Below are 13670 nucleotides of genomic sequence, written 5' to 3' on the forward strand. Positions count from 1 at the left end.
TGTTGTGCAAAACAAATAAGGCCTACCTACGTCATCTGTACCCGAGTGGAAAAACCCCCACAATGAAAACTGTCAGGATTTAGAAGGCATTGGTAGAATCGTCCTGGGGTCAAAACGGGTTAAGCCCTAGAACCTCCAGAACCCTGGGGGGACATCTGCGGTCGGTCGGAACCGTCCTTCGCTTCCTCTGCGTCTGTCTGTCTTCCATCGACAAACCCTCTGGCTCTGAAAACGACAGCCTGCGGAATTCCTCCGGGCTACGCCTGGAATGATGGAGGACGGACGGGGGAGGGAGTCGCCCCTTATCTCCATGCACAGATAGATAAGCCCTGCACTTGTCTTCAAGCCAGGAACCAACTAACTGCAGTGGGATCCACACAGATCTCACACTAATGTTCTGCCCTGGGGAGTAAACATCTCAAGGGGCAGCAAAGAGCGAGTCGTCCACCAGGCCCGGAAATCTTTGCTTTCAAAGTTTGAATGTAAGTGCTCTCAAATGTGTCTATTTTAACCACTTAACGCATTTAGACCAGACACCAGATTCTACAAATGTCTTCGAAATCATGACAGTTTTCTGAAAAACCTTTGTTTCTATGTCAGTTGTGCTCAACCTCTTTCATGTCAAAGCCCCCCAGAATTATCTTTAATTTGGCCGCCGACCGTTCGCTCTGAAAGAATATATATTCAAAGTTTTGCACCACATTTTCACGATTTAAAAAAATAATAGCAGACCTACAAGCCTGTAGATCTGCTATTTTTCAATAGCTAAAGTATAACGTAATGCTTAAAACACCAAAAGGGGTTCCCACCCAGAATCGGTTAAAGTCTTAAACGCCATTGACCAGAGTCTCACATGTTGACTACACTAGTTCCCTCTGGAGTCAGTCCATACCAAGTTACCAAACAAATATCTTTGGCAAAAAAAAGCTGATCTAAAAGCATCACAAGGCATCATGTTGTGTGAGGCATTGTGAGCTTGTATCTCTGCTATTAATAGGAATGCTTGTTAATGTTGTAATTAATGTGGTTAATCGGCATTTAAAAACAACCCTATATAAACCAGAGCTGTTTGTGTTTCATACGGTCTACAAAAAAGGGGAGTATTATTCTTAACGCCATCAGCCATGAAGAGAAAGAGAGGCCTAGTGCCTACCCGTCATTCAAAGAACCTCGCCTTTGAAAGCGTAGACTTTACAGGTATTAAAAAAAACGTTAACCAGTTGTGAACTAGAAACAGACAGCCAGCCACTGCAGCACAACCCCCTCATAGACACACAAGCTCGTAGCGTGCCACCGAGTGGCGCGCTACGAGCTTGTAGGTCTGCTATTTTTGAAAGAATCAAATAACGACTGACATAGAAACATAGCTTTTTCAGAAAACTGTCGGGATGTAGAAGACATTTGGGTGGGTGGGTTAAAGGACAAAGCCAACTGGTGCTCCCTCTCTCTCTCTCTCTCTCTCTCCCTCAACACTTTCTTTATGCTCAGGAGGCTTTTAGACAAAGAACTCCCACGAGTTGGGGTAGCTAGCTGTATTCCCTTCAAGGGGGTTTTAAAAAAGAAAAAGAAGAAAACACAGTTTCAGACTTCAGTTGAGCTCATAAAACTCTGCTAAAAGTGACTCCCTGGCTGTGTTGGTTTAATGAATGGCAAAGTGGCGCTTTCTGACTCAGGTGGTTAAAGGGGAGGTTAAAGGGGTGCTTAAAGGGGAGGAGGGTCAACATGGCTGACGGCGGTGCTGCTGGGACTTGCCACGGTATTTCTTCTTGTAACGTTCAAAGACTTTCCCCTTTTCCCCGAAACAAATTTGTCTACAAAGATACTTATAGCCGTGTTGTAAGGCCTATAATTTATTAAGCCATTTTGGGCGGGAACCACCTTTTGGTGTTTTAAAAGCATTGTTATACTTTTAGCTTATTGAAAAATAGCAGATCTACAAGCTCATAGCGCGCCACCGAGTGGCGCGCTATGAGCTCGTAGATCTGCTATTTTTAGAAAATTCGTGAAAATGTGCCTGAAAAATTGAATATATATTCTTTCAGAGCGAGTTTTTAACTCAAATCTTTGCTATACTGAGAGGGTCCCTGGAACAACATATTTTCAGATGGGGGTCAGCGGGCCAATGTCATAGATATTTGGGGACCTTGACATGAATATTATGTTTGAGAACAACATGTTTTTTAATTTCGACGTCAGGTTTAAATGGGTTAAGAGCATTTGGCTACAAAGACTCACGTTTTCACAGAACATGACGGGCATTTCTACGCTGTCTCATGCCAAATATACAAAATCTGCATTACTCCCTCGACTCTCATAGACTACCAAAGCATCCGTTTTACCTGTCTCGATCAGTTAACGTACAAGTTAAGCTACTTGCACCTAACTCAACGCAGTCTCCCTGCCGAAAGAAAGATTCTTCTAGGCCTGTAAGAGAATCGTCTTTGCCCGAGGCGAATCTGAAAAGGGCAGTGTGTCATGCAAGCTCTCTCAGCCCCATCATTCACTCCCTGATGTCATAGCCTGACAATATCCCCTTTCCACTCACAGCACGCCAACGTCTGTCTCAGGACAGAATAGAATGCATTCACCATAGGTAGCTTCTCCTCTGACTGAATGGGAAAATGATCTGTTATGCAAACACACAATAACAAAAGCAGAGATCAGCAGAGCAGTGAACAGAAACTGGCAAGGTAACGCCATTATCCCCACAGCACCTGCTGCACATAAATGAACAACTTGTAGCTATGGGGGCCGTGCAGTGTGCAATGGTTAAGAATATAGTAATACTAGACATATTGCTCTGCAGTGTCCTTGTGGTTAGAGTGTCCGCCCTGAGACTGGGAGGTCGGGGTTCGATCCCCGGCAAGGTCATCATACCAAAGACTCTGAAAAATGGGACCCAGTGTCTCCCTGCTTGACACTCAGCATCAAGGGTTGGATTGGGGTGTAAGTCCCTGCGACATACTAGCGTCATGTCCAGGGGGTGTACTTGTACATCAAGCTGCCTCACGCTACAGAAACAGGAGATAGGCTCCTGCCCTATGGGCCTCATGGCTACAGAAACAGGAGATAGGCTCCTGCCCCTATGGGCCTCACCCTCATGGCTACAGAAACAGGAGATAGGCTCCTGCCCTATGGGCCTCATGGCTACAGAAACAGGAGATAGGCTCCTGCCCTATGGGCCTCATGGCTACAGAAACAGGAGATAGGCTCCTGCCCTATGGGCCTCATGGCTACAGAAACAGGAGATAGGCTCCTGCCCCTATGGGCCTCATGGCTACAGAAACAGGAGATAGGCTCCTGCCCTATGGGCCTCATGGCTACAGAAACAGGAGATAGGCTCCTGCCCCTATGGGCCTCATGGCTACAGAAACAGGAGATAGGCTCCTGCCCCTATGGGCCTCATGGCTACAGAAACAGGAGATAGGCTCCTGCCCTATGGGCCTCATGGCTACAGAAACAGGAGATAGGCTCCTGCCCCTATGGGCCTCATGGCTACAGAAACAGGAGATAGGCTCCTGCCCTATGGGCCTCATGGCTACAGAAACAGGAGATAGGCTCCTGCCCCTATGGGCCTCATGGCTACAGAAACAGGAGATAGGCTCCTGCCCCTATGGGCCTCATGGCTACAGAAACAGGAGATAGGCTCCTGCCCTATGGGCCTCATGGCTACAGAAACAGGAGATAGGCTCCTGCCCTATGGGCCTCATGGCTACAGAAACAGGAGATAGGCTCCTGCCCTATGGGCCTCATGGCTACAGAAACAGGAGATAGGCTCCTGCCCCTATGGGCCTCATGGCTACAGAAACAGGAGATAGGCTCCTGCCCTATGGGCCTCATGGCTACAGAAACAGGAGATAGGCTCCTGCCCTATGGGCCTCATGGCTACAGAAACAGGAGATAGGCTCCTGCCCTATGGGCCTCATGGCTACAGAAACAGGAGATAGGCTCCTGCCCTATGGGCCTCATGGCTACAGAAACAGGAGATGGCTCGGCAAGGCTACTTAATTATACGTACTGCGATACATGAGTTATGATTCATTGCGACCAAAGGTCACAGTTAACGATGGAATCGCGCATTTCCCATCAGTGTGTCGGGCGCCATATTTATGGCGCCCAGGTCTCGTGACATCATGTGACATCATCACGGAAAGAAGTGTGGAGAGACCCTGATGATGTCACAGTAAATGTGACCTGGTGTCGCAATGGATACCTGTCTCCATTCAAACTCTAGACGGTCCTGTTGACTGATACCTGTCCATTCAAACTCTAGACGGGCCTGTTGACAAATACCTGTCCATTCAAACTCTAGACGGGCCTGTTGACTGACACCTGTGTCCATTCAAACTCTAGACGGGCCTTTTGACTGATACCTGTCCATTCTAACTCTAGACGGGCCTGTTGACAAATACCTGTCCATTCAAACTCTAGACGGGCCTGTTGACTGACACCTGTGTCCATTCAAACTCTAGACGGGCCTTTTGACTGATACCTGTCCATTCAAACTCTAGACGGTCCTGTTGACTGATACCTGTCCATTCAAACTCTAGACGGGCCTGTTGACTGACACCTGTGTCCATTCAAACTCTAGACGGGCCTTTTGACTGATACCTGTCCATTCAAACTCTAGACGGGCCTGTTGACTGATACCTGTCCCTTCAAACTCTAGACGGTCCTGTTGACTGATACCTGTCCATTCAAACTCTAGACGGGCCTGTTGACTGATACCTGTCCATTCTGCCTGTTGAGAGTTCTCTTGAGAGTTCTCTCAACAGGCCCGAAAATGAAGGCCTGGCCCTACCTGGGTCCTCATCAAACCCTGTAAACTCAATAAAGTGTCCCCGCTACCACCCTTAGATCTCCATATATACTGTATGGAGCTGACCTGATCTGACATTCCATATGTTGATCTGCCCCGCCCTCAGGCGTCTTACTGGTAGCTAGCCAGTGAGTAGTCTAAGGCTAATGTGTGTGTGTGTGTGTGTGTGTGTGTGTGTGTGTGTGTGTGTGTGTGTGTGTGTGTGTGTGTGTGTGTGTTCCAACACATTTGAATTAAAATAAGCAATGATAGATAAACTTGCCTGCTATGTGTTGCACTGGACATAACCTAAAATGAACAAATTCCAAAAAAGACTCAGTTCTTATTTATATTGATAATAACCCAGTAAACCAAAAGACAAATCTGAGCAGCAATTTGAATTAAACATCTCTCCGATTTGATTGAAACTGTGCCAAATGTCTTTGTTCGTGTGTGTGTGTGTGTGTGTGTGTGTGTGTGTGTGTGTGTGTGTGTGTGTGTGTGTGTGTGTGTGTGTGTGTGTGTGTGTGTGCAAACATAGTATATGGTTGAATTTATTATGTTATTGTGTGTGCATACTTACTGCAAAGGTGGATGTTTACGTGATGTTTATGTGTTTATGGGGATCGGTGTGAATTTATGTATTATGATTATTGTGCCCCCCCCCCACCCCCCACCCCCATTAATAATAATAAAGTGTTAAGTGTCAATACAATGTTTTTGAGAATAAATACTGTATCACAAAACACAATTGTACTAAAATGGTATCAATATTTTTCTTACGCCGGGAATTTCTGGCAAAGCCAAGAGCTGAACCAGGTCAGTGTAATGAAAGAGTGTCAACTGAGTGAATACTCAGCTGTCAAGACAAGAGTCTAGCCTCAGGGATTCGGTGTCTCTTCAGGGCAAACACCACAGAATCTCAAAGGAAAACACACTGCTTTAGTTTAGACCCAAAGGCTTGCCTAGAAGGCAAAAAACACAAAACTTCTGTAATCTGTAAAAAACCACCGGATATGCATGAAAGCAGACACCACCGACCTGGGTACTAGTTACACAAGCTTCAAAAGGCCTTCCGGCATGCCAGAAAAATCACTTTCTTCATGTCAGGGGTAGAGGTAAACAGTTCTGATAACCGAGCTAGGGGGAGGATCCTGCTTTATCCCATTCTGACCTGAGATCAGATTCATACGAGGTTTCCACTGGACACACACTGGTCTGATTAACACATTCTGACCTGAGATCAGATTAAAAAAATGTCAGTCGTTCTTCGATTTTTCAAAAAATAGCAGACCTACAAGCTCGTAGATCTGCTATTTTTCAATAGCTAAAGCATAACATGATGCTAACACCAAAAGGGGTCCCCGTTCAGAATGGGTTATAATACAATGATACCTGAACCATATGAACCTAGTGTCCCTATTCTGGAGCGATCATAAAACAAGATGTGAACTTGTGGATTGGCCACCACCAGATCAGTCTCAATCAGTATCTGCCCTGAGAAAAAAATCATACCGACCAATCCCTTTGAGGCAGCGGTGGCAGGAACGGTTTGCGGAGCGGTCTCGATATCGTGAAGGTCGCTATAGTTCGTATCCCCAGGACCGGCACGTTAAAATTACCACCGCTGAAGTGCCCTTGGACAAGGCATTGAACCCCTACCATGAAATGTTCTATGAGCAGGGCCTGGCTGTAAACAAGTTCTTGAGCTTAGTCCAGTTACCCTGCAGGGTAAACATAGTACCTTTCCTTTCCTTTACCGCCAGGCAGTAACTTTTTGGATTACTTATACTTATGTCTACAAGAAGAGACGTTTCACTGGACTTTATTTCAACTCCATTGTGGGCCGATGTCGCAGATGAGGGGAAATTTATAATGTCTCCAGGAAACCAGATGCACATCTGACCTTAACTCATGGCTCCGTGTGCTGCAGTGAACCGTGCCACAGTTTACTGCACTCCGATGTGTCATCAGGCCAAGCATGCTGTTCCTGCAGTGGGCAGGAAATCCCTGCCTCTTCCTGACATTAATCCTATGCTGCTCGGTCGGGTTCGGGGGGGGGGGGCGCAGAGCCAGGTGTGCCTGCCCTGACTGCACTGCACTGGCCTGGGTGCAGCCCAGCCCAGGTGCTTTATGGGAATGCTTCTTTGATTACACTCAACGAGTCCCAAAGCAATGACATACGAGCCCAGGGTAACCGTAGTGTAGAACTAAGAACAGAGCCGGCTTATATATATATATATATATATATAAACTGTTCCTGTTCGTGTGTCTGCATTGGCATGTAGGCTGAAACATGAATAAAGTGCACAAGAATACACACACTACACACACACACACTACACACACACGCCCATACACACTAGTGTGTAATATTATGCACGTAACGACTGATCCCACTCTGCAAGTGCAAAGGTCAGGTTCAAGCCCCGGCATTATATAGCCCCGAGTCCTCCTTACACTGACATGAGGCCAGCTGTAAACACATTTGTGTCATTTCCTCTCACATTACTTAGGCATGCGGTATCACTTTAAGACCACAAATGTAGGGAATGCATCACTCATCCTTTCTCTACAGAGAGAGGCATTCAGCGGAGCTAACTAGAGGAACTGCAATGGACGACTGCACAGGCAGGCGCATTCCAACATCTGGCAACAAAAAAGAAAAACCAAATAAATGCTAGTGCTAAGTCAGACAAAATGATGTTTGACTTTGTCACTTGACTTGTGTGCCAGACAGACCATAATCAACGTAGAAAAGGCACAACAACATTAAGGCCAGACGTATCATAGTTCTCTGTTGGTTTCGCCTTTGTTTACGATACATTGTCTAGCATGGAATCAAACCAACCCTCGGTCTAAAAGGCCTTTCAGTTTCAGACGGGAAGCGAAGAACACATGTATGTAAGAGACGAACATAACCATATGACTAGACAAGCCAGTTCGGGTGTTTTGGTGGCACCTAAACCAAGAACAAATATTCTTAAATATTCTATTATCTATAGAGCAGTAATAGGTTGGAATGCACTACCAAAGTGTATAACCAATACAAATACAAAATTCATCCTTAAAATCAAGTTAAAAGAACACCTTTTATGTAAACCATACTGCAGTAACCCTGGGAAAATAATAATTCAAATGTATAATGTGTTGAAAGTGATTTTTTGCTATGTTTTTCTTTGTTTTTTATTTCTCCTATGTTTTTTATTTTTACTATGTTTTATTTTGAGTTAGTGTTTGTATATAATTGTAAGTATTGCCTTTGTTAAATGTTAAATGTTTGTCTGTGTCGGACCACAGGAAGACTAGCTTTTGTCAAGGCAAAAGCTAATGGGGATCCTTATAAACAAACAATAAACAGGTCTGGATCAACGACAGGTCTGCTACAGGTCTGCTACAGGTCTGCTCAAGAGGGGCGCGACAACGCAAGTGTAAAAAGAAAAGCTAAACAGAATCCAGGTCTGGTGAGTCGCGGGGGGGGCGTGAAACAAGCTCGCGCTCAACAAATTCACGGGACCGCCGCTCACGTAAAGACGTCGCTTGCGTTGTCGCACCGCGACTGCTCCGCGCAAAAAAAACGCAGGTCTCAATGAAAACAAACTATAGGCGATTTAAATCGCTTCGCGTTTGAAAGGCCCTTAATGCTGCGTTCACACTGGTAGCTACAAAGCTTCAGTCTACCATTAATTGCAAATGGAAGACAGCAACGCTACAAATACAATACAAAGTTACAAATACGCTGTGTAGTTTTGTATATTTTGTATCTGCAGCATATAAAGGGTTAGGCATTTTGATGAACATTGATGAAAATATCTCAAGGATTGTATTTTTTGGTTTGGTTCTCTCTGTGAGGTACTCTGCAGACTGGGTAAATGGTAAAGGGGAAGTACATGGCCCAAAGAGAGGGGTAGGTATGATGAATGAGTGGCTAATCACACCTAAACTTGTATTATCGTGTCTGGAAAGGCCTTTAATTAACAGACAAGAAGGCGTGTCAATGTGGACAACTTGAAAGCCAACCAAATACCAAGGGACAGCAAATAGCAGATCTACAAGCTCATACTCATATGAGCTTGTAGGTCTGCTATTTCTGAAAAATCGTTAAAATGTGGCGCAAATCATTGAATATATATTTCAGAGCGATCATTTTTAACGAAAATATTCGCTTTTGGGGGAGGTCCCTGGAACTACATATTTTGAGATGGGGGTCCGTGGCCCAATATAAATAATTCTGGGGGTCCTTGACATGAAAGAGGTTGAGCACCACTGACATAGAAACATAGGTTTTTCCGAAAGATTTTAGGATTTAAAAGCATTTTTTTAAATTGACGTCAGTCCAAATTGGTTAACTACACCTACAGACTAGTAGAGAGGAGTCGTTCATAAATGCAATCTTTCCAATGGCAAATGTTATGCATATGGAACGGCCCACTGCAAACTGTGGATTCACTCCAACAGAAACCAAGGAGAGATGTGTTTGTTTGCCAGCTAACGATGGATGGATATGCAGGTCATATAGACCTATGCCCAGGTCTATGTAATGAGCAAAGAACACGCCCTCAGTAACCCAAATCACAGGATAGTATTTTTGACGCATATCTTTACAAAAGGTCATACACAAAATAAGCCATTTTGACCTGAGATCAGATTCTAAAAATGTCTTCTACATCCTGACAGTTTTCTGAAAAAGCTACGTTTCTATGTCAGTGGTTCTTCGGTTTTTCAAAAAATAGCAGACCTACAAGCTCGTAGCTTGTAGATCTGCTATTTTTCAATAGCTAAAGCATAACATAACACCAAAAGGGGTTCCCACCCAAAATGGGATAAAGCAGGCCTTGTATTTCATTTCAAATAAGCCAAATGCTATCCTCCAAACATTTCCATCAATTCGTCACATCAGGGGCTGACTTTCTGGCAGTTAAGTTGCACATACGTAAGTTCCAGCAGGTCCTCGGTGGGGCAGTGTGTGAACTCAAACGGCTCGTCCCAAAAGAGCGATATGACTCAGTCAGTACCAATAACATTGATGACTGCATGGCTTCAGTCAGTCCCAATAATAATAATTGATTAGGAACCGTTCCCTCAGGTCACCGTAGTGCAGACCAGCTGTGTCCAGCTGTGACCAGGGCAGAAGGCCACTCTCGACCTAATGGAGAGACAGCAGGAGAGCCATAACCCCTTTCCCCTGAACCGCCACAGTAACTCCAGGGGAGGCCAAGACCCATTTTACAGATCATAAATAAAACACCCCCAAAAACACCACAGTGCTCAAAAGGGAATTCAATGCGTATTTCACTGTCACTTTCTTCCACGGTAACTTTACAAACGGCGAGTCCATTTTGGAAGGAGATTTCCAAACCACTTCTTGCTGTTTTTTTGAATTTCTTATCCTATTTTGGGGCGGGAACCCCTTTTGGTGTTAGCATTATGTTTATGCTTTAGCTATTGAAAAATAGCAGATCTACAAGCTCATAGCGCACCACCGAGTGGCGCGCTACGAGCTTGTAGGTCTGCTATTTTTTGAAAAATCGAATTACGACTGACATAGAAACATATATTTTTCTGAAAACTGTCAGGATGTAGAAGACATTTTTAGAATCTGATCTCAGGTCAGAATGGGTTAAAGGGGGGAGGGGGGCATACTGTTGAGTTAGAGTTCAACCAGAGGGAATCAACAAGTGGAACTGCAGCGAGAGGGAAGTATATATATGTTCCACTGTGAGCCGTCCCTAGGCCAGCTAATTAGATCTTTTGTTGAGTAGAGGACATTCCTCAATCAGAGTGCTTCGGCTCAATGTTAAACCAAGAGAAACACGTTTTCCCCTCTCTCCGATCCATCACTGTCATAACAATGACAGACTCCAAGCCCGTAGATACACAGACAAAGCATAACATCCGGACTAGGAGTATTTTGGTATGATTTCAGCAACCCATTTACAATAGATGGACCTATAACAAGACACAGGGAAAGAACCCGAGTGGTAGACGTGGTTGCAAAATACTCCTAACCCCAACCTCCCACGGGGCAGCACACCTAAACTTAACCCATGTCTAACCAATGACTAGTCTAAACTAAGTATGCACCCCGATATCCTAACTCTTACCGTGTGTGAATCTTCCCGACAAACACAGCCCTGGTATTCCCCACGCCAGGCCAGGGCTCCCCCTGAAGTTCAGGAGTTGGATTCTAATTACTAGCTCAGTCCATGAAGTAAATATAAAGCTTCTGAGGGACACTGTTTGGTCATAAGTTTGCTCTCACGGGGGTTTTGTTTTCCCAGATCTGACAGACTGACAACTGTACCAATAATGTCCCCATGTGGGACCGAGTCAATACTGTATGTAATGTAACTCAACTGTCTGCCATGCATGGGCCATCCTTTCAACTACACCATTTTGGAAGAAAAGGTACGGATCTCACAAAACAATTATGGCATTTAGCAGACGTATAAGAGCGTCTGCTAAAATGCCAAAATTGTAATTCATAGCGACAACAACAACAACTGAAGCCAATATAAAGTGTAGAAGTGGATAACATTCATGCCCATTCATTCACATATGTATGTGCATATACAACAGGTATGTTATGTAACAACACAATGACCCGTATCAATGGTTGAACTTGTCCACTGTGGCTGCACTGCACAAACTAGTACTGTGAGGCCCCTTTTCCACCGGTTGGTTCCCAATGGGAACCGGTTCAGTTCTTTTTGGTTTTTAGTCCATGAGCCAAAGCTACTACTGTGGAAGGGTTATCATGTATTTATTTACTTGTATTGATCCTATAAACAATTTAATATAGTGTATAGTTCGTCCACAAATGTTGGACCTCTGGCTCATGGACTAAAAACCAAAAAGAACTGAACCGGTTCCCACTGGGAACCAACCGGTGGAAAAGGGGTCTGAATGTACTTTACTTGCACAGTCAATGCAATAATGACTGAGAGAGAAGCATTGCTGGGATGATCGATGCAACAGATGTTGGGGTTTAAAATGAAATAGTAGACGCGCGATCTTTGACCGTTTTAATCAACATACCTTACTATATATATGTTGAGACATAATGTGGTTAGGCCTACACACACACTCACACTCTCTCTCTCCCTCTCACACACACACACACACACACACACACACACACACACACACACACACTGTGGCTGATAAATATAGAAGTGATTTTCGCATCTGTTGACAAGTATAAATAACAGTCAAATGAATCAAATATAGATTCTATCCAAACTAAAAAAAAACTTTCAGTCACATACATACACAGCTTGCCTGTGTGTATTTTAAACTATGCATTAAAAAAAAGACAAATTATGAAAAGAACAACATTAAAGTTTAAGTCCAGTGTGGAATGGCGCTGCACTGCTGCCATATGCAACAAGCCACAAAAAGGAGTATATTAAACAACTGATTCGTAGAAATCTAACGTCCACGTAAGTGGATTACTTGTTAATTCAAGGAACCAGGGTGATATTTAACCACTTGAGCCCCCACTAGCACAGCATTCCCAATTCTGTAGTGAATATATAAAAACAGCAGATTTATTTATCCATTGTATAGATCTACATTGGCAGATCGGTTTTGCCAAAAGAGGAGGAAAAGGAGGCACCAACTAACAGTGAAACTCTGGTCCGTTTGACTCAATATAAAAAAGGGGTTTTTAAGTGGTTAAAATTGTACGACCGGACCGGGGGCCTCCTGTCCTGTGATTGAGAGGTGTGTCTTTTAGTGCAGAGTTGAGTTAGACAGAGCATGACATGACATTATAACGTTGATTTATGGAGTAGAGTACTCACAGAGTGACTGTTATGTTGGGGAAGGAGTCGGGCGGTAGCACCTGACGGAGCTCCATGTTGCTGCACACCACTTTCTTCCCCGCCTCGTACGACTTGCAGTCGGACGATGCCGCCGCCGAGGAGCCGCCGCCGCCGCTGATACACACAATAAACAACAACTGCAACAACACATCCAGCCTCATGTTTTCTCTTCACACGGCTCCACAAATCCACCGCAGCATTTGGCAAAAAGAAAAGGGATATGTTAGCCTTATTAAAGTGGGAATAAGGTGGATGTTGTGAATAAAGGGCAGGCTCCGCCGCTGCGCTGAGCACGTTTAAAATTGAAATCCAGACTCAAAGAAGAAGGATCCATTTGGAAGTGGAGACGAAAAATACAATGTTTTTCCATGTTGGGGGAAACACAGCTTGGCTCGGCTCAAAATGAACCTTTATAATCCTTCGACCCCCACGTTTTCCCCCTTCCTAGTCGCTTTATTCGGCGGTAGGTAGGTAAGGTAGGCATCGATCCATCCAGCATGTGTATATGATCCGATCCTTCCTTTGTTTGTTTGGCCAAAACCACCCAGAGACAGAACTATACGTTTATAAATCCATGCTTCTTCTTCTTGTCCTCGTTTCGTTTTAGCTCCTGTGATTTATTATTTCCCCCCTTTCTGGAACTCACGAACAAACGTGTCCGTCTGCCGGCCGGTGGTGGTCGTGGTTGTTAAAGAAGTTCTCCTTTCTTTGGTTGTAGGTAGAAGGACTTCTTTCTTTGTTTGGATCCGAGTGGAGTGAGTAGTGGGGAATGTTGTCTGTTGTACCCAGAGAGAGGATCGACACACACACACAGACAGCTGCGGTCGGTCGCTTCGGTCACATCCCCTCCAATCCAATCCCAGCAACAACAAAACTTCACGAAATCTGACCTGAGATCAGATTCTAAAAAAGTCAGTCGTTCTTCGATTTTTTTTCAAAAATAGCAGACCTACAAGCTCGTAGCGCGCCACTCGGTGGCGCGCTATGAGCTTGTAGATCTGCTATTTTTCAATACCTAAAGCATAACATGAACATATTTTTTTTTC

At 44.5% G+C, this 13670-nt stretch overlaps 1 protein-coding gene across 1 annotated transcript in view; it reads right to left on the bottom strand.

Moving 5' to 3' along the window:
• The window catches only part of adgra3 (adhesion G protein-coupled receptor A3), a 79009-nt gene extending 65523 nt beyond the window's left edge, over positions 1 to 13486 (bottom strand). Inside the window, exon 1 of the mRNA XM_083789121.1 lies at positions 12604 to 13486. Coding sequence (XP_083645247.1) covers positions 12604 to 12785 — 182 coding nt within the window. The 5' untranslated portion in view covers positions 12786 to 13486. The remainder of the gene's footprint in view (positions 1 to 12603) is intronic.
• Positions 13487 to 13670: the final 184 nt, after the last annotated feature.

Source organism: Protomyctophum parallelum (assembly GCF_964188405.1).
Source record: "Protomyctophum parallelum genome assembly, chromosome: 18".
NCBI classification, from domain to species: Eukaryota; Metazoa; Chordata; class Actinopteri; order Myctophiformes; family Myctophidae; genus Protomyctophum; species Protomyctophum parallelum.